Raw genomic sequence first — 19,158 nt, forward strand, 5'->3', positions numbered from 1 at the left:
ACAGACCATGTGTATGGCGTCGTGTGGGCGAGCGGTTTGCAGATGTCAAATTTGTGAACAGAGTGCCCCATAGTGCGGTGGGGCTATGGTATGAGCAGGCATACACTACGGACAACAAATTTGCATTTTATCGATGGCAATTTGAATGAACAGAAATGTTGCGACGAGATCTTGAGGCCCATTGTGAGGCCAATTTTTTTTTTAAAGGTATCTGTGACCAACAGAAGCATATCTGTATTCCCAGTCATGTGAAATTCATAGATTAGGGCCTAATTAATTTATTTAAATTGACTGATTTCCTCATATGAACTGTAACTCAGTAAAATCTTGGAAATTGTTGGATGTTTTTGTTCAGTATGTTTGACTTTAGACCTTTTAGGTCTCTTCCTCTCCACATTGCCAAACAGTCAATATAGTATACAGAATGTCTATATCTCCCCCTGCTGGCAAGAAATTGTACTAATCCATGTACCACCTGAGTTAGCAGGTTTAAAAACTGAATTGATCAGACAAGTGACAATGAAAAAGCATTTAATTATGATAAGTGAAAACCTTTTTCATTTTAAAGCAATAGCTTGCAGATTGGTGTGATTCATGTTCTTATCATGCCAGAAAATGAGTTTTCCAGTCTTAACCAATCCTTTCAACCCGTAAATGGAGAAAGCCTCCCGGCAAAATGCAATATATGATTGAAGAGCTCTGTGGGGTTTCCTTTGCACGCACACACACACACACACACACACACACACACACACACACACACCCTCACATGAGAAGTGCATTCTCCACTTATAAGGGTCCCCTCTCAGACCACTGTTCTGTCTCTGGGGAACACTATGATAAAACACTGGTGTGCTCCACCAGTAGAAACGTATCATGATCAGAATGCTAACCCAGCTCTCTGACCTAGTCAAGAAATACATCCTGCAGGCAATCATGACATTCTGCTCCCTCTGCAGTGGGTCGATTGTATTTAGCCATAGCCTCAGGTTCCCTTCATCTAAATTCCCCAACTTCAACACTTCCAGGCATGCTCCTGCTCATTGATAAGCCTGGCCAAGGAGGGAGAACTAAGGTCTTAGACAGACTGCTACTCCCTGACACCCGGCGAGGACTGAGGATGACACCGGCTGAAAAGACAATGACTACCTCGCCGACCTTGGAGAGACGTGTCTATTACCGTGACGCCCAGTGCCTCTCAAACTTTTGATCATGAGAAGCAGTTGCCATGGTGAGGCTCGGATCGCTACATAACATAAACTCCAGGGTGACCTTCCCTAATGGCCGACGACCTTCTATCTCTGTGTTTAAAGGCCATTGATTTAGCCAGCCCCCCTAAACGCTATTGAGATTCACATGCAAATGGATACTATTAATTGGGCTAAAAAGATAAGGTCTTCTACATTGGGTTAAATGGAAAGGGTCTCTATTGAAGGGTTCTACTTTCAGACTGGAGAGAGAGAGAGAGAGAGAGCGCGTGTGTGTGTGAGAGAGCGACTTTTACTCATGCATTAGTAATCACCTCTCCTCTGTCTGATTTAATGGCAACAGGTTCAACGTGTGCATGGACCTGTGTGTCCTGCTGAGAAAAAGGAGAATGACTTGAACATTCATGACTTTCTTTACCCAGGCAGATCACTTCTAGTACCATCACAGTGGAGCATACACTTTGAGTGGCTCAATCAAATCATTTTCAAATCATCAAATCATTTATTTTATAAAATATAGTGAAGTGCTGATTGATATGCAAGAAAAGTTTCCAACAAGCAACAGATCTAGCCTAATACCCTGCGAACGTAAATCACAGCTCATATTGCCGTATAAACGCCCTGATCAACGTGTATTTTTGTATAATGAAATTGCATATGAAATCTATGATATGGCGGTGTGAAAAGCAGCAAGACATAATTATCAAAACATCAGAATGCCCACACATTATACTGTAGTTCTACTGAGATCCACTGTCCTCTCTCTCCAGTAGAGGGCAGTCTACTCCCATGGGGAATGTGCCTGGTGCCTGCAGCTCAGCCTTAAAGATGGAATCCGCAGTAGGGGGAAACAGCGCCACTGGCCACTCCACCACTGTTGTACCCTTGATACTGTTTTTGTTGTCGAGCTGAAGAGCGTCGCTCAGCACTGCAAAATAAACATTTGCAATACATATTGTGCTGTTCTATCACGTGTGCAATGATGTCAGAGGGAAAAATTCAGGTGGCATCAAGGGTGCTGTGGTGGAAGGAGTCGTCACTGTTCCTGTAGGATTCTGCAGGGTTCCTCTCTCTGCACCATGTGTGTCTGCCTGCCTCTCTCGTTTTCTTTCTCTTTCTCTCTCTCACTCTCTGTCTCTCTCTCTCTCTCTCTGTCTCTCTCTCTCCCTCACTCTCTCTCTCTCTCTCTCTCTCTCTCTCTCTCTCTCTCTCTCTCTCAAGTATTCTCTTCCCTCTGCCCTTGAGCATTCTCCCCTGCCCATGGCAGATCTGAGGTGACTGGATGGTGGAGGCATTATGATGATGGTTCTACTGAGCCTCTCCCCTCCAACAGGCTAAGTGAAATCTCTGCCAGATTGCTTACACCTGTCCCATTGTCTTAGTTCTGGGAGAAATAAGCATCAAGTGCATCCCTAGCCTCTTATCTTTCTGTAACGTGGGTGGCTCTCACCAGGCCTGGCTCCCATCAGAGGAGAAAAAAACTAGTGTGCCGCAATGACAGTGACTGAGGGTGGCACCAGAAAGTCACTACAGAGGGAGAGAGAGTGATAGAGAGAGAGAGAGAGAGAGAGAGAGAGAGAGAGACAGACAGAGATAGAAAGAGAGAGAGAGAGAGAGAGAGACAGACAGACAGACAGACAGACAGACAGACAGACAGACACGTGGAGATCTTCAAAACAGCTTTCCCCCTAACCTACACAGGCGTGTTTTAGATTGAATTATCAAAATGTTAAAGCTTCATACCTTAACGTCGTAAATAACACAGCTACAGAGTTGGTTACTATGAGAACTACATCCTAAGCACATGACATTAGGACCTTGATCACCACCTGTCTGTTGGCATTTCATGCATTTGGTTGGCCCTGGCATAGAGGCTGCTAACAAGACATACAGAAGAAACCCCCCTCTAGCCAAGCATGCACTCCAACCCACTGCCTAATAATAACTGGTATGCTGTGGTGGACTGAGGAGAAACCACAGCGAGAGAGAGGAGACGAAGAGGACTGAAACCTAAAGCATGGGAAAGCATGTGAAGCCATAAACGCCTCGAAGAAGGGGCCCGCATGGCCGGTCGGTCGACCCTGGTGTTGCGCAAGAACCCCTTAATATAAAGAGGGAACCCGAGAATGGGGAAACACAGAGTATTAGTATCTCAGAGACCTGCTATCAGAACACTGCTCCAATTGGTTAGACACAGAAATATTGCTATTGTAATTGATTCGTTGGCAGACACTGCGGTTTAGTGGGAACAATAGGTTGTGGGTTGAAACAGGCATGCACAGTGCAAGAGTTCACATAATTTACTGTGCTGGGTTTTTATAATTGCTATCTATTTATATCCCAACGATATTCAATTAGAGAGCTGGTAGATTATGTCCTTCCATAAAATTATGCACAAGAAGAATATAATAATCTATGTTAAATGTACTGCTTAGTCAATGTAGGAACAAGTGACTGAGTACATCCATCCAATGCCAGGCATCCAATGCCAGGTTTCCTTCTGGTCCACTGGGATTATCTTCTGCTGACACAGATGAACAGAAAGGGGCACAGGGGGGGCTAGCTACACCATAACTCTCTCCTTAGGCAGGTGGCATCAAGGGTGCTGTGGTGGAAGGAGTCGTCACTGTTCCTGTAGGATTCGGCAGGGTTCCTCTCTCTGCACCATGTGTGTCTGTCTGCCTGCCCCCCTATCTCTCTCTCTCTCTCTCTCTCTCTCTCTCTCTCTCTCGCTCTCTCTTCTCTCTTCTCTCTCTCTCTTTTTTCTCACAGCTGGCCAAGCAGCAGTAATTTGCAGCCCAGATACATTCCTAACCATAACTTGGCAAATACTTTTTCTATCTTTGTCAGCCTGGACCCTGCCAAGGGCTTCCCCAAGTGCCCTGGCATCGAGTAGAAGAGAGGGATGAGGGAGAGAAATTGAGGGTGTTGTGTTTCTGGAGTGTCTGTGGTGCTACTCTCAGATGAACAGATGAGCAGTGAGGGCAGGGAGTGAGAGAAAGAGAGATGGAGGGAGGGAAGGAGTGATGAGGGAGAGGAGGGGTTCAGTGCTGGGATTGTCACGGGAAGGGAAGGAACTGCTCCTTCAGAGTGTGTGAGGTGTGAGGGGTACTTGTACTAAGGAACATAGGAGAAGGACATACTGTATAAACCTACAATATGAGCAGAACCACCTTCTTTGAGGTAAGACTGGTGTTTGAATGTATACTTGAACATATAGGCGTCCACAACAGTTTAAAATCCTATTTTAAGTGATGCGTTTTAAACACATTTTTGACATGTGGTTGCATGAGGAAAAAAGTTGCGTTTATAAAGTTGAATATTAATTTCCATTACCATGACTACAGTAGGTCTGTGATATGCATAATAGGACTGTTATTGTATTTGTTGTGTGTCAAACACACAGAAGTTTGAAACCTCTTATAAGAGGCCTCAGTCGAATGAAGCATTATTTATGTCAACCTAATTAAGAAGAACGGAAGTCTGAGTCAAGAAGTGGGTCAAGAAAGGTCTTGACCATTAGAATGATACTGGGTCACGTCAGTCCAAACAGAGTGATGGTGGTCAATTATAGAAAAGTGTGTAGATGAGTGACTACACTTGAGAAACTTCCCTGCACTGCTAGTTAGCATTCTAGCAGTCTAATTGTATTTCATTGCAATAATTCTGACAAATTGTTGATCTGTCTGGGTAAAAATAGACGTTTCTCACATTTAGCTTTTTGGATAATCTTATATCACACTTGACAGCCTTTTCGTATTCTAATTGCGACAACCTTTGCAATAAAATGGACAGCACAGCAGTCTGACTTTAATATTCAGAGAAATCCTCCTTGGTCTTTGGTCTCATTATAACTCTGTGAATCCCCATTATGGCCATGTGAAACGGTTCAGTTTCCTCCAACGGCCTTGCACAGGGCGGCTGAGCCATGGGGTGTCACATCTAATCTAATCAATAATAATGTCATTAGCTTTAGCATTCATTGACTTGGTGTTACAGCATATTGCTGCTGCCATGCTAGCTGGGCTAACTCTATTAGCATGTCTGCAAGGCTAGCTAGTTCTCTCTCTGTGGTCTAATCATAAATAAGCGCATGTGTAATTGAGTACTAGAGCAACAGGTCTGTCGGCCGCCTGATTTATAGCCTCCCACCTGCATGTTCTCAGAGCTAGTCAGAGTTACAGGGAAGCCACATGCTAAATGAACACACATTCCCGGTGCTGTGGTCTAGTCTAGAGATAAACAACATGAGGGAGAGAAACCTCAAGTATCCGTCTCGTAAGATATTAATTCAAATAAAGAACACGGGGTGAAAGGCAACTCAAAGACAGCAAACTAGCATTAGTTTACTTGGTACTTATTTATGTCATTAGCAATAACAGGCTAATATTAGCTTTAGCCATGCTAATATTTTTAGATGTCTCTTCTGTTTAATTTACTTATATTTATCACCTGGCACCTGTATGATGAATAACTTTTATGTACTTATTTTAGTTTGAGGGTAATTGTTTGGTTATTAACTGTATCTACTGTAATTATGTATTGATATTTTTTCTTCGTTTACGCGGTGCAGCGGAACATCGGAAGAACTGTAATTATATTATATATTTGGTTAACAATGCCAATAGGCAGTTTGACAAACATTTTTTTAAAGTAAATGAAGGAATGCATTTATTCATTCATTACTCCCAGTGTTTTAGCTAGAACACTAAAACATCTTTAGCAAAAACACCAGCTCCAGCACCTTCAAGTATCCGTCTCGTTAGATAATTATTAAGTAAAGACCACAATGGTGAAAGGCAATCCCAAGACAGCAGACTAGCATTAGTGAATTTATACTTTGCTTATGTAAGTGTTGTGCTGATAGGTTAATATTAGCATTAGCTATGCTAATATTTCTAGATGCCTTTTTTTGTTTCATTTACTTCAATGAATCTATTTTATTTACTTATTTTAGTTTAAGGATTATTGTTTGGTTAAACATATCTACTGATATTATGTATTAATATTTGTTCTTTCTTTATATGGTGCAGCGGAACATCGGAAGGATCACTGTAATGTATATTGCATTTGTTTAACAATAGCCACGTTTCCATCTATTTCTTGAAACATTTTCAAATACTCGCACAAGAAAATGTGTACATTTTAACGGTAGCGTTGTGTTTTCGATCAAGCTGGCTTGTTCCATCAAAACCTGTGTGTAATAACGTAGTGCGCATAAAAAGCACTTTGTCATATAACTTTTCATTTGCCGAATAAAAAACAGAAGTTCTTGGTTTTCCATCCCATTTCCCTGCCTAAGGTTTTGGCACAAAAAAAGTATTGCAATAAAGAGCTAAATATGTGCCAAAACCATTTAATGTGCCCACTCTGATCTTGGCACATGCTCTCTACCCACTGGGGACAGATGTAAATTCAACGTCTATTCATCGTTGGTTCAACGTCATTTCATTGAAACGTTGATTCAACCAGTGTGTGCCCAGTTGGGAGCTAAAAGCTCCGGGAAAGGCTACATGATGACATTATGGTTAAGAGTCAGATCATTTTTAGTTGTCAATTGTCAGCCAAGCACCAATCATTATGTCACTAGCATATTAAGAAATCAATATTTACTGGAAAGGGCATCAAGATCATCAACATGCACTTTCACCACCCTGTGACGTTCGTTATAACGTATTTCCTCTGTAGCCTAATAAACTGCATGCTTTTCCAACTAGTAATAGGAGGACCACACAACAAGGCATCACGTGACTGCAAATCTACCGTGACATGAGAGTTATTTTTTCAATAATTATGCAAACAATTGTTTCCAATGCCATTTATCGAATGATTTAACCAACAAAAAATTGTCCACCCATCAAATGTATTTTGTTTTATCGATATTTAGGACGTTCAATGACAATTTGCTGTTTCCATCAGGCCGGTCGCAAGTTATTTTTATGATAGGTACTTCACGTGCATAAAAAATATTTGCATGGAAACATGGTTAATGCGCCAATAGACGATTTGACACAGAAATATATTAGGCTACCTGACCTGGGGGTCAGGTAAGAGCGTAGGCCAGCAACAAACAGGTCACTGGTTCAAATCCTTGAGCTGAATAGATTAAACATATGCTGATGTGTCCTTGAACAAAGCACTTAACCCTAGTTGCTCTGGATAAGAGTGTCTGTAAATTACTAAAATGTAAATTCATTCATCAGTCCCGGTGTTTTAGCTAGAACCCTAAAGCATCTTTAGCTAAAACACTAGCTCCAGCACTCAGAGACATCAGTGGATCTGTCAGCCATTACTTAGAGTGTGTTGCTGGGAAGGCCTTGTCCATCACTCATCATTACTAGTGTATTTACAGCAGCTGGAGTGGAGGCTAGGGCAGATTTAAGGCAGGCTGTCAATAGGGAGAGCACAGAAATCAACTGCTCCTGATTGAAAAAAGAGCTGATTTACAACAACAGTCATTGTCTGGCCAGGGGAGGGGCCTGACAGCTTTTAAAGAGAGAATATACATCTCAATCATTTAGTATCTCTGCGTGAGCGGCCTGGAGTAGGCAATGCAAAGTGAATACACCTATGTGCTACACCATTTACTGTTGCCTTCAATTCAATTGTCATTCCCTTATGGTCAGTTATGATATGGTTTTACATTACAACTATTCTGTGTAGGTTGTAGATCAGCAATTACAGGACTTTTACATTTACAGGCTTCTCTTTCTCGCAGCTCTCTGGTTTGACACTAGCACGACTTTGCACTCTAGCACGTGCGCACTCTCTCCCTCTCTCTCACTCTGTCTCTTTCTCTCTCACTCTCTCGCGCTCTTTCTCGCTCTCTCTCGCTCTCTCACTCTCTTTCTCTCTCTCACTCTCTCCCTCTCTCTCTCACTCTCTCTCTCGCTCTCTCTCGCTCTCTTTCTCTCTCTCTCACTCTCTCCCTCTCTCTCACTCTGTTTCTCTCTCTCTCGCTCTCTCTCGCGCTCTTTCTCGCTCTCTCTCGTTCTCTCTCGCTCTCTTCCTCTCTCTCTCTCACTCTCTCTCTCCGTCCTCCATCGGCAGAGCCTTGTGTCCCCCTGAGAGGGGAGAGACATCTATGATAATTGGATTGACAAGGGCACCACGACACTGAGTACAAAGTGTTTTACACGACACCGCGCTGATGACACCCCTGACACTCCTCGCACACCATCAGCAGGACAAACAAACACCCCTGTAATGCAGTTATGATAACTCTCTGATGCAATAGAACATCATAACATCAAAACATTACATCACAGGCAAGCAGGGGTGAGGATGTAATCTACTCTTTGTCCATCCTTGGTGGACCTCTCGCTCTCTCCACCCCTCCCCCTCTCACTCTCTCCCTCTCCCCCTCTCTCTGTTCATTTCTTTAGCTGTGCATTCAGCAAATCTTTAGGTATCCATTAGAGGGTTATTACACTATCCAGTAAAAGAGCAATTCAGATACGACAGCTCTGCTGAGCTCCACACTATGGATGGAGCACCGAGTGCTTTCAGGGCAGATTGCAGCTGCCTGCCGACGGGCCTCTCTGTGCATATACGGTAGATCACCACCTGACAAAGGCTAATTTAGATTAAAAAGATCTGCTTCCACTGCAACCTCCGCCAGACCCGACGCATCCTTCTTGACTTGGACTAGTTCGTAAAGTCACCCATCGTAAAAAGGAAGGATTCTCTTTTCGACCTACACGTTTGGTTTATGAAGGTCATGTCATAATATAGGTGGCCATGCTGTGACTGAAGGGTGCTCCTGGGTGAGATTATCAATATTGTCTTGAGTGGAGCTATCTGGTGGTGTCAGGGGACAGTTGGTAAGATGTTGACTCAAAGGCAGTTTGACTGGATGAAGAATTAGATGCAAGCTGTCCTCTCAACTTCAATTTGGACAAATCAAGCCTGAAAACGTGATCTCCGTGGCTTTCCATGACAATGGTGAAGGTATGATTGAATACCCACGCTAAGAGAGACAGAAGCCTGCTATAGGCTGTGTGTTACTTGAAGAAGCCACTAAGAAAGCTGCGTTGAACCTTCTTCTTCATCTTTTTCTTTGTCTTCGTTTTCTGCTTCTTGAGAGTGAGGCTGGCTAAGGTCAGGGTGTTACTTCTCATCTGTTGATGAGTCAGCGGAGAGGTCTCGATGCTATCAACAGATTATCACACTGACACTTCCTGATTCACTGACAATTAGACTGAACTTGTTGATGTGCCAGTCCTCCTGTAGGTATTGTGTAATGTCCAGAAGTTTTACATGCTGCTTACTAGCTACTGTCTACTGTTTGATGTCACACACCAGGTTTTCTCTCCCACAGGTGGAGGTTCTGGATGGCAGGACCAGGCAACAGCTTTGTTTTCTAGATAAGGTAGGTTACAGCCCACACCCTGGCTATTAGTCCTGACAAAACATTCAGGGCATTCAGAAGTCTATAACAAGTGCATGAATTACAGTACAAATAGCAGGAGCTTGAACATTTAGCTTATCATGGAAGCATTTTAATATGTTTGTGTTACTTATACTCATATCACTGATATTTGGTCTCTATTTCCAGGTGGAGCCCCATGCGACAATAGGAGAAATCAAGAGTCTTTTTCACAAGTCATGTATGTGTTTGTTGACTTATAATCTAGTCTAGAATTCATATAGTCCATGTGTGTAGCCAGACTGACTAGATGCTATGTCTATTGAGCCTGGAACTGTCAGAGGCAATGAGAACACTACAGCTGAAGTCTACTCCATTCTGATTACTTACTACTAGGCCTGCAGTCAAATTAAAATGTGTGTGTGTGTGTGTGCGTGTGTGTGTGTGTGTGTGTGTGTGTGTGTGTGTGTGTGTGTGTGTGTGTGTGTGTGTGTGTGTGCGTGTGTGTGTGTGTGTGTGTGTGTCTCAGATCAACAGTTGTATCCAGCCAGACAGGACCTCAAGCTCGACCCCAGTAAGTGAATACTGTATGTGCTTAGATTACTAGTACTATCAATCTAAACTACAGCAGAGTGTTGAGTTACTCAGTTTTACATCCTCATTTGTTTTCAAAGATTTGATTGAATTTGATATTTAATACAATACAATCTACAAAGTTAAAAGCTGAAACAAAAGCTAAACATCTAATAAATGATTTGGGCTCCCGAGTGGGGCAGCGGTCTAAGGCACTGCATTATAGTACCTGGTTCGAATCCAGGCTGTCTCACATCTGGCTATGATTGGGAGTCCCATAGGGTGGTGCACAATTGGCTGGAGTAGGCTATCATTGTAAATTAGAATTTGATCTTAACTGACTTACCTAGTTCAGTAAAATAAAAATTCCCTGATGTTTACAACCTAATGATCTCATGTGAACAAGCATGTGCACTCTTAATATACAGTGGCAAGAAAAAGTATGTGAACCTTTTGGAATTACATAACATTGTATCTGATCTTCATCTAAGTCACAACAATAGACAAACACAGTATGCTTAAACTAATAACATGTAAATAATTGTATTTTTATTTTCTATATTGAATACATAATTTAAACATTCACAGTGTAGGTTGGAAAAAGTATGTTAACTCCTAGACTAATGACTTCTCCAAAAGCTAATTGGAGTAAGGAGTCAGCTAATCTGGAGTCCAATCAATGAGACGAGATTGGAGATGTTGGTTAGAGCTGCCTAGTCCGATAAAAAACACTCACAAAATGTAAGTTTACTTCTCACAAGAAGCATTGCCTGATGTGAACCATGTCTCAAACAAAAGAGATATCAGACGACCTAAGATTAAGAATTGTTGACTTGCATTAAGCTGGAAAGGGTTACAAAAGTATCTCTAAAACTCAGTTACGGTAACACAAATTGTCTATAAATGGAGAAATTTCAGCACTGTTGCTACTCTCTCTAGGAGTGGCCGTCCTGCAAAGATGACTGGAAGAGCACAGCGCAGAATGTTCAATAAGGTTAAGAAGAATACTAGTGTCAGCTAAAGACTTACAGAAATCTCTGGAAGATGCTAACATTTCTGTTGACAAGTCTACAATACGTCAAACACTAAACAAGAATGGTGTTCATGGGAGGACACCACGGAAGAAGCCACTGCTATCCAAATAAAACATTGCTGCACGTCTGAAGTTCGCAAAAGAGCACCTGGATGTTCCACAGCGCTATTGGCAAAATATTATGGGGACATTCAACCAAAGTTGTGTTGTTCGGAAGGAACACACATCACTATGTGTGGAGAAAAAAAGGCACAGCACACTAACATCAAAACCTCTTCCTAACTGTAAGATATTGTCACGCCCTGACCTTAGAGATCCTTTTTATGTCTCTATTTTGGTTTGGTCAGGGCGTGAGTTGGGGTGGGCATTCTATGTTTTGTGTTCTATGTTTTATATTTCTTTGTGTTTGACCGGGTATGGTTCTCAATCAGGGACAGCTGTCTATCGTTGTCTCTGATTGGGAACCATACTTAGGCGCCCTTTTTCCCACCTGTGTTTGTGGGAGGTTGACTCTGTTTAGAGCACTTTGCTTTTGAGCTTCACGGTTTGTTTTTGTAGTGTTTAGTGTTTTGTTTGGCATCATTTTGATTTAAAATAAAGAAAATGTACACTCACCAAGCTGCACCTTGGTCCTCTCCTTTGAACAACCGTGACATCTATGGTGGAGGGAGCATCATGGTTCGGGGCTGCTTTGCTGCCTCAGGGCCTGGAAGAATGAATTCACAAATGTATCAAGACATTTTGCAGGAGAATGTAAGGCTATCTGTCCGTCCAATTGAAGCTCAACAGAAGTTAGGTGATGCAACAGGACAATAACCCAAAATAGAGAAGTAAATCAACAACAGAATGGCTTGAACAGAAGACAAAACGCCTTCTGGAGTGGCCCAGTCAGTCCTGACCTCAACCCGATTGAGATGCTGTGGCATGACCTCAAGAGAGCGGTTCACACCAGACATCCCAAGAATATTGTGGAACTGAAACAGTATTGTAAGAGGAATGGTCCAAAGTGCCTCCTGACCGTTGTGCAGGCCCGATCTGCAACTACAGAAAACGTTTGGTTAAGGTTATTGCTGCCAAAGGAGGGTCAACCTGTTATTAAATCCAAGGATTCACATACTTTTTCCAAACTGCACTGTGAATGTTCACACGGTGTGTTCAATAAAGACATGTTATGTGTGTTATTAGTTTAAGCAGACTGTGTTTGTCTATTGTCGTGACTTAGATGAAGATCAGATACAATTTTATGACCAATTTATGCAGAAATCCAGGTAACTCTAAAGGGTTCACATACTTTTTCTTCCCACTGTAGCGTATTACTGAAGAGCAAAGGTCTACCGTTATGCAATCTCATTTAGCAGAAAACACTGTAGCTAAATGGGTCAATATCTGCCCTGTTGAGCTTACACTAAAATTACATTCAATTATTCTTCCATGTAACAGGTTAGGAGTAAGGTCACCTAGCTGAGCTTGTAGGACAAGAGAACATGAACAATGACTTGGTTCTAATAGAGAAATATTCTTAGAATCCAATACATTTTACATGGCAAATGAAGTCCTTGCTCTGTGAGAAAAGGAGCAGGACAACCAATCTTTGCAGTTTATTTTCACTAGGTCTTGTTTATAATGTTTTTTCAGAAGGAAAATCACTGAGGGATGACGATGTATTACAAAACCTACCAGTTGGGACCACAGCAACCATATATTTTAAGGACCTGGGCCCACAGGTCGGGTGGACAATGGTAAGAGGCTGTGACATGCTAAAGATTCAAACTGCAGTCCATCATCCAGCTCTTATTAACTTTGATATTTGACATGAGCCTCTTCTTTCAAGTCTCATGTTGATTTGATGTGTGTAATGACATCTTGGACATCGTAACCCTTTTCTTCTATTGGCAGGTGTTTTTAGCGGAGTACCTTGGTCCTCTGTTTATCTACCTCCTGTTCTATTTCCGAGCTCCGTACATCTACTCACACCAGGATGTGTTCACCTCCAGCCCCTACTCAGTGGTCACGTAAGTCAGTCGCTAACACTCCCAGTAATATACGGATCAGTTTTAGCTAACATCCAAATCCCACACTTGTCTGTCTTTCTCTTTCTTCGCCTCCATCCCCCCTCCGCCTCTCTTATCCTTACCTTTCTCTCTCTCCCCACCTGACGATCTTCCTTCCTATCTTCTCTTTGTCTTTCTCTCTCTCTCTCTCTTCTCTCCTTCAGACTAGCCTGTGCCTGTCACACCTGCCACTACATCAAGAGGTTGATTGAGGCTATCTTTGTGCACCGGTTCTCCCATGGTACCATGCCTCTCAGGACTATAGTCAGGGTATGGACCACATACTCCAGAACACTGTTTCACTTTGACTTGAGCTACTTTACTTTAAGGCCATGCATTTTATAGTGCTACTATCATACTTTACAGTGCTCCTTTACATTAGAGGCATGTATTTTACAGTACTACTATCATACTTTACAGTGCTGCCTTTACGTTAGAGTCATGCACTTTATAGTACTACTATCATACTTTACTGTGCTCCTTTACATTAGGGTCATGTACTTTACAATACATTGTCATTAACAACTACTGCTCCTCAAATTCTCAATACAAAACATACAGTGATGTTCTGTCATTGTCCTATCAAATACACTGCAACAGTATAATTCTCTCATAGATATGCCATTGAAATATTTCACAATAATAACATATGACTTTAGTTGGAAACACTGCCAATCTGACAGTATCTTTACTGGTGTTTTTACCTCTCTTTCTGTCAGAACTGTGTATATTACTGGGCCTTCTCAGCATGGTTGGCCTTCTACATCAACCATCCACTGTATACACCACCATGTAAGTCCTCTATCATTCAGACTTACCACTCAATGCCTCCACTCAATGCCACTCAAGACAGGAGTCCCTCCTGTACTCCATAAATAGGTACACCACATCACAATAATAGGAATTATTGTGGGCTCACCAAAACATCTAAACTAACCACTGGCTTATATCTCTCCACAGCGTATGGGGATATGCAAGTGAACTATGCACTGGCCATATTTGTGGTATGTATTGCTGACAGACACCCAATGAGGTCATAAACATGAGACATCATTATTACAGATGACTTGGACGATATGTGTTTGTGTTTTGACTGCAGCTCTGTGAGTTAGGGAATTTCTCCATTCACGTGGCCCTGAATAACCTCAAGGCAGAAGGTGGGCCCAAGTGCAGAAGGTTCCCTCACCCGACGAAGAACCCATTCACATGGCTGTTCTTCTTCGTGTCCTGCCCCAATTATACCTACGAGGTAAGGCTGAAGGATATGTTTTATTTAACTAGGCAAGTCAGTTAAGAACAAATTCTTAGACTATGCCAAACTTGGACGATGCTGGGAAAATAGTGCGCTGCCTTATGGGACTCCCAATCACAGCCGGTTGTGATACAGCCTGGTATCGAACCAGGGCTGTAGTGACGCCTCTAGCACTGAGATGCAGTGCCTTAGACCGCTGCGCCACTTGGGAGCCCTATGACAATGTGTTCTGACTATATAGCAGAGGTTTATGGAATGCTCTATGTTTGCTAGTCGGGAAGAGTCACACACGTCTGTTAATAATATGGAATATCAATGGAGTAACAAAATATCTGTATTTCTTATATTTAGGTAGGAGCCTGGGCGAGTTTCTCTGTCATGACCCAGTGTCTACCAGGTCAGTTGATTCATATCATATTTTAAACATTTTCTTGTGTTCTAGTATCTAATTAATATGTTGGCCATTTTACTCACCCAGGCATTTTACATACACAACTCGTTTGTGTGTTGCACTTTGTTGCCACTAAGGTACAATACACGCTCTATTATTTTTTCCGTCTCTCCACAGTGGCCTTGTTCACCTTCTTAGCTTTCATCCAGATGACCATCTGGGCCAAAGGGAAGCATAAAACCTACTCCAGGGAGTTTAAGGACTACCCTCACCTGCGCATGCCAATCATCCCGCTCCTCCTCTGACCACGCTACAAAGGTTTACCATTCGGACTGGAGCATTGGGGTCTTCAGCCTGCTTGAAAGGTTGTGATCATTAGTGGGTTACTGTGTTTCTCACGAAGCAAGAAGACCCACTGCTCCTTCATCTATCGCCATGGCAATGGTCTGTTATCTTTTCAACAACCACTATGCAAGGTTAGACTATGCCATTGTCTTAGAAAGAGGAGGAAACCAACCGTGTTAAAGATTCATAGACATGGAGTATTGTTGACGTGTGGATGAACTTTTAATGAATATATAATAGTGAATTGACAGAAAGGAATGTCTCATCTCAACAATACTGTTGATGAACTGCTAATGATAATTTCTGCATTGATAATGTTTAGTTCAATCATTGAAACACAGCCATATTAAGGAGTTATTGGTATTAGTCCTGTTACTGATCATGTACAGTGCAGCTACTGAATGTTCCGACAATTGTTGGCATTCTTAGTCTACAGAGTGGCAATCATCTGAAAACTATGAAGTTATGAATACATGATTGAAGTTCTATATAATCTACCATATTATTTAGTAATAAGTTATTGTCATTTCCTAGAGGAAATGTGTGTGTGTGTAACTTGATATGATATACCTGCTAAGGAAGTCTTTATTATGACTGAAGTGTAACGAGGCTATTTTCAGTAGGGAAAGCTGAGTTCTATATCCAGGAGATGGAACACAGAATTACGAGATGTCTAAGTTTGCAAGCTGATTATTTCCCCCTCTACAATGAAGCTGTAGATGTTTGAATGTATCGAACAACCTGATGCTTTTACCTTTGTCAGACAGTTGAGGATAATTCAGTAATGTATTACTTTATATATCGTTCAAGATAACTACAATCTGTCAAATTCTCAGGTGTTACTAGATGCAACAGGTACTGTTTATATACTGTACAAATGATAGCCAAACTCGTTTTGTATACAAAGTGTAAATATCAAATAAATAATTTCGATCATTTCAAAGATAAGTCTTCTATCGTGTCAATGTATCTAAAAGGAGAGTCATGCATATTTCACAAAGAATCAATCAGTGTTTACAGAAAATATTTATTGGAAATTATTATTATTGCAGAGACAATTTATATATATATATATTTTTTTTGTAAAAATAATCTCTGATTTGCAAACTAATCATTTATCTGCCATTTACATAGAACTTAAAAATTGCATACACACAAGGAAGCGCAATGTTTGAACAGTACATATAGGCTTACAAAATCAGATTATCATTTCAATATGAATTCAATAACAGCAAATGTATTTTTACAGTCAAATTCTATATTGCACTAGTAGATTTTCATTTATCAAAAAACAAAGGCCAAACAAAACGGATCATCTTCCTTGGCAGTATACGAGCATATGAAGCGGATACAGGCTTTGTTTTTGGTAACAGTTCAATGTTACAATTTTCTTGCAGAAATGTAGCGCTGCAACTGCTGGGAATAAGTTTCTTCTTTCAATCAGTCTCTCACCAGTCACCAGTAGTGTCACCAACTAGTCTCTCACCAGTCACCAGTAGTGTCACCAACTAGTCTCTCACCAGTCACCAGTAGTGTCACCAACTAGTCTCTCACCAGTCACCAGTAGTGTCACCAACTAGTCTCTCACCAGTCACCAGTAGTGTCACCAACTAGTCTCTCACCAGTCACCAGTAGTGTCACCAACTAGTCTCTCACCAGTCACCAGTAGTGTCACCAACTAGTCTCTCACCAGTCACCAGTAGTGTCACCAACTAGTCTCTCACCAGTCACCAGTAGTGTCACCAACTAGTCTCTCACCAGTCACCAGTAGTGTCACCAACTAGTCTCTCACCAGTCACCAGTAGTGTCACCAACTAGTCTCTCACCAGTCACCAGTAGTGTCACCAACTAGTCTCTCACCAGTCACCAGTAGTGTCACCAACTAGTCAACCTTCTCCACTATCCTCCATGTTCCTCTAGGAGCGTTCAATTCCCCAGACAACTATTCCTGTCTGAGTTCCTGGTGTGTGTGTGTGTGTTTACGTGTGCATTTGTGTGGGTGTGTGCGAGTGTTTACGCACAAACACGCGTGTGTGTGTGTGTGTGCGTGTGGGGAGGGACGGTTCATTTCCCCAGACAACTTAGGGGTGTGACCTTCATTTCTTTTCTCCGTGCCCCAGCGGCCCTCGGGTGCAGCACCATGCCGTCGTCCTCTCCTGACTGCTGCTTGGCAAAGTTCACAAACACCTGGAGAGAGATACACCAGGGAATAAACACAGTCAAGAACCAAAATGGACACTTATTAACCTTGGATAAAAATGAGAAAAGAACACGATACCTGGGGGGATACACATATCAAAGAATAAACATCTTACATTCACAGAATTAAGATCTAAAAAGTCAGCCTATTATTCTTTGAAGTCCTGCAAGACGGCATGAGGAAAAATGACACTGGATAGAAGATGGCTGACGTGTAAGAATGTGAGTGACGCAGGAGTCTATTTAACACATGACCGTACAACTTGAGAAACGCTGTCAGAATACGATGGTTTCAATTCCAACTATATTTACTTTGCTTATCAATAGATGCAACTGTTGAGAGGTACTGTATTTGTTACATCAAATACTAACAATGGAGGGTGCAAGTATTGGTATTTTGGTTGTTGTTTTTTTACCCCTAAGTCCATAGATTTCTTAGGTGTTTCTTACTAAACTTCAATCAATATAGAACATACAATATATTTCCTGGCCACTGTCCATTCATCTCTGTTTAGTAATTATCTCATGAGCCATACTCAAAGTCTCTGTCTCGCTAGCTAGACCTTCAATAATAAAGTTGAGCGAGAAAGACTAGCTGAGTGTTTACCTGATCTAGTGTCGTCTGGGAGACGGTGTAGTCCTCTATATTGAGGCGGTCCTTGTTGGCCAGGACCAGCTGGAAGATCCTAGCCAGGGAGGAAGAGGCGATTTCATACTGCAGAGTGTTGTAGTGTTTCTCCCTCTGGACACAGCCAGGGAAGGTGCTCTCCATGAAGGCCTCGGCTGGGTTCAGGTCTGGGGGACAACCTGGTGTGGAAGCCTGGATCTTCATGGTGACCACGTAACCATCACCAAACCTACAAAAACACACAGTCCAATACAATCCAGGGCTGGTTAGACTCATAGTAGATAATTGGGTACAGATGAAGAAGGTACATGAATTACATCAGGGAAATTGTATTTTCTTTTAAGAGTTTGTACTGTAACATTAAGGCAGTAGCGTTAACGTTGTCGGTTTCAGATCTACACACTAAACTCTTCAGTAGTAACTATATCTGAAGTAAATAGAGACAGAACCTACTTGTATTTGAGGTGCTGGATGGTACCAAGACACTGGAAGGTGCCATTGACCATAATAGCCAGACGGGTACACAGAGCCTCACACTCCTCCATACTGTGTGAGGTGAGGACCACTGCTCGGCCATCTTGGATTACACTCATTATGGAGTTCCACAGGAAACGACGTGAGTGGGGGTCCATGCCTGTCGTGGGCTCGTCCTGGATAGTAACACACATCTTCAGATACACACTAGCAAGCAGAATACAGAACCATTTCTGATTTCCCCTTAACCCCCTAACTGAAGGCCCATGGGTGACTCCAGTAATGGTAAGCTCACCAGCAGGACCAGTGGAGGACAGCCGATCAAGGCAATGGCTGTGGATAGTTTTCTCTTGTTGCCGCCGCTGTAGGTCCCGGCTGTGTGGCCAGCATAGTCAGCCAGACCCAGCTTCTGAATTGCCCAGTCTGCCACCTGAGGCAGCAGAAGGACACATTATTGCCACCTCTACCTGGCTAAATAAATAAATAATAATACAATAACAATAACAATAATAATTTGGTGGGTGCTTATATTTGTCCTATTTCACACATTAAATGTTGTTTTTTTGCATATCCCAACTCTCCCTGAGACAACTTCGGAGAGTGAGGTCATGGCCAGGGTCAATAAAGGGTAGATAA

The 19,158-nt window shown here is 42.2% G+C and overlaps 2 protein-coding genes across 3 annotated transcripts in view; one reads left to right on the forward strand and one right to left on the reverse strand.

Moving 5' to 3' along the window:
• Positions 1-4,136: 4,136 nt before the first annotated feature.
• On the forward strand, positions 4,137-16,164 carry LOC139420363 (trans-2,3-enoyl-CoA reductase-like 2a). Of its 2 annotated transcripts, XM_071170385.1 has the most exons (12): positions 4,137-4,391; positions 9,529-9,579; positions 9,766-9,817; positions 10,106-10,150; positions 12,818-12,921; positions 13,079-13,194; positions 13,398-13,503; positions 13,953-14,025; positions 14,194-14,237; positions 14,333-14,482; positions 14,837-14,882; positions 15,054-16,164. In XM_071170385.1, the coding sequence occupies exons 1-12, from the start codon at positions 4,368-4,370 to the stop codon at positions 15,179-15,181; spliced, it is 939 nt and encodes a 312-aa protein (XP_071026486.1). In that variant the 5' UTR covers positions 4,137-4,367; the 3' UTR covers positions 15,182-16,164. The 2 variants fall into 2 exon arrangements, with proteins under 2 accessions (XP_071026486.1, XP_071026485.1); XM_071170384.1 differs by lacking the exon at positions 4,137-4,391 and having other exon boundaries at positions 9,421-9,579.
• Positions 16,165-16,228: 64 nt separating this feature from the next.
• Positions 16,229-19,158, reverse strand: part of LOC139420366 (retinal-specific phospholipid-transporting ATPase ABCA4-like) — a 51,648-nt gene continuing 48,718 nt past the window's right edge. The window contains exons 46-49 of the mRNA XM_071170391.1: positions 18,818-18,952; positions 18,502-18,698; positions 18,028-18,277; positions 16,229-17,408 (exon numbers count right to left, since the gene is read on the reverse strand). Of these exons, the coding sequence (XP_071026492.1) occupies positions 17,286-17,408; positions 18,028-18,277; positions 18,502-18,698; positions 18,818-18,952 (705 nt within the window). The 3' untranslated portion in view covers positions 16,229-17,285. The remainder of the gene's footprint in view (positions 17,409-18,027; positions 18,278-18,501; positions 18,699-18,817; positions 18,953-19,158) is intronic.

Source organism: Oncorhynchus clarkii, chromosome 11 (assembly GCF_045791955.1).
Source record: "Oncorhynchus clarkii lewisi isolate Uvic-CL-2024 chromosome 11, UVic_Ocla_1.0, whole genome shotgun sequence".
NCBI lineage: Eukaryota > Metazoa > Chordata > Actinopteri > Salmoniformes > Salmonidae > Oncorhynchus > Oncorhynchus clarkii.

Excerpts from the sequence above, each read along its gene's own strand:
- LOC139420363 (XM_071170384.1), top strand. The coding sequence starts at position 9,421 with ATGTGCCAGTCCTCCTGTAGGTATTGTGTAATGTCCAGAAGTTTTACA. Across the intron at positions 9,580-9,765 it reads AGCTTTGTTTTCTAGATAAG|GTGGAGCCCCATGCGACAAT; the intron begins GTAGGTTACAGC and ends CTCTATTTCCAG. Across the intron at positions 10,151-12,817 it reads GGACCTCAAGCTCGACCCCA|AAGGAAAATCACTGAGGGAT; the intron begins GTAAGTGAATAC and ends ATGTTTTTTCAG.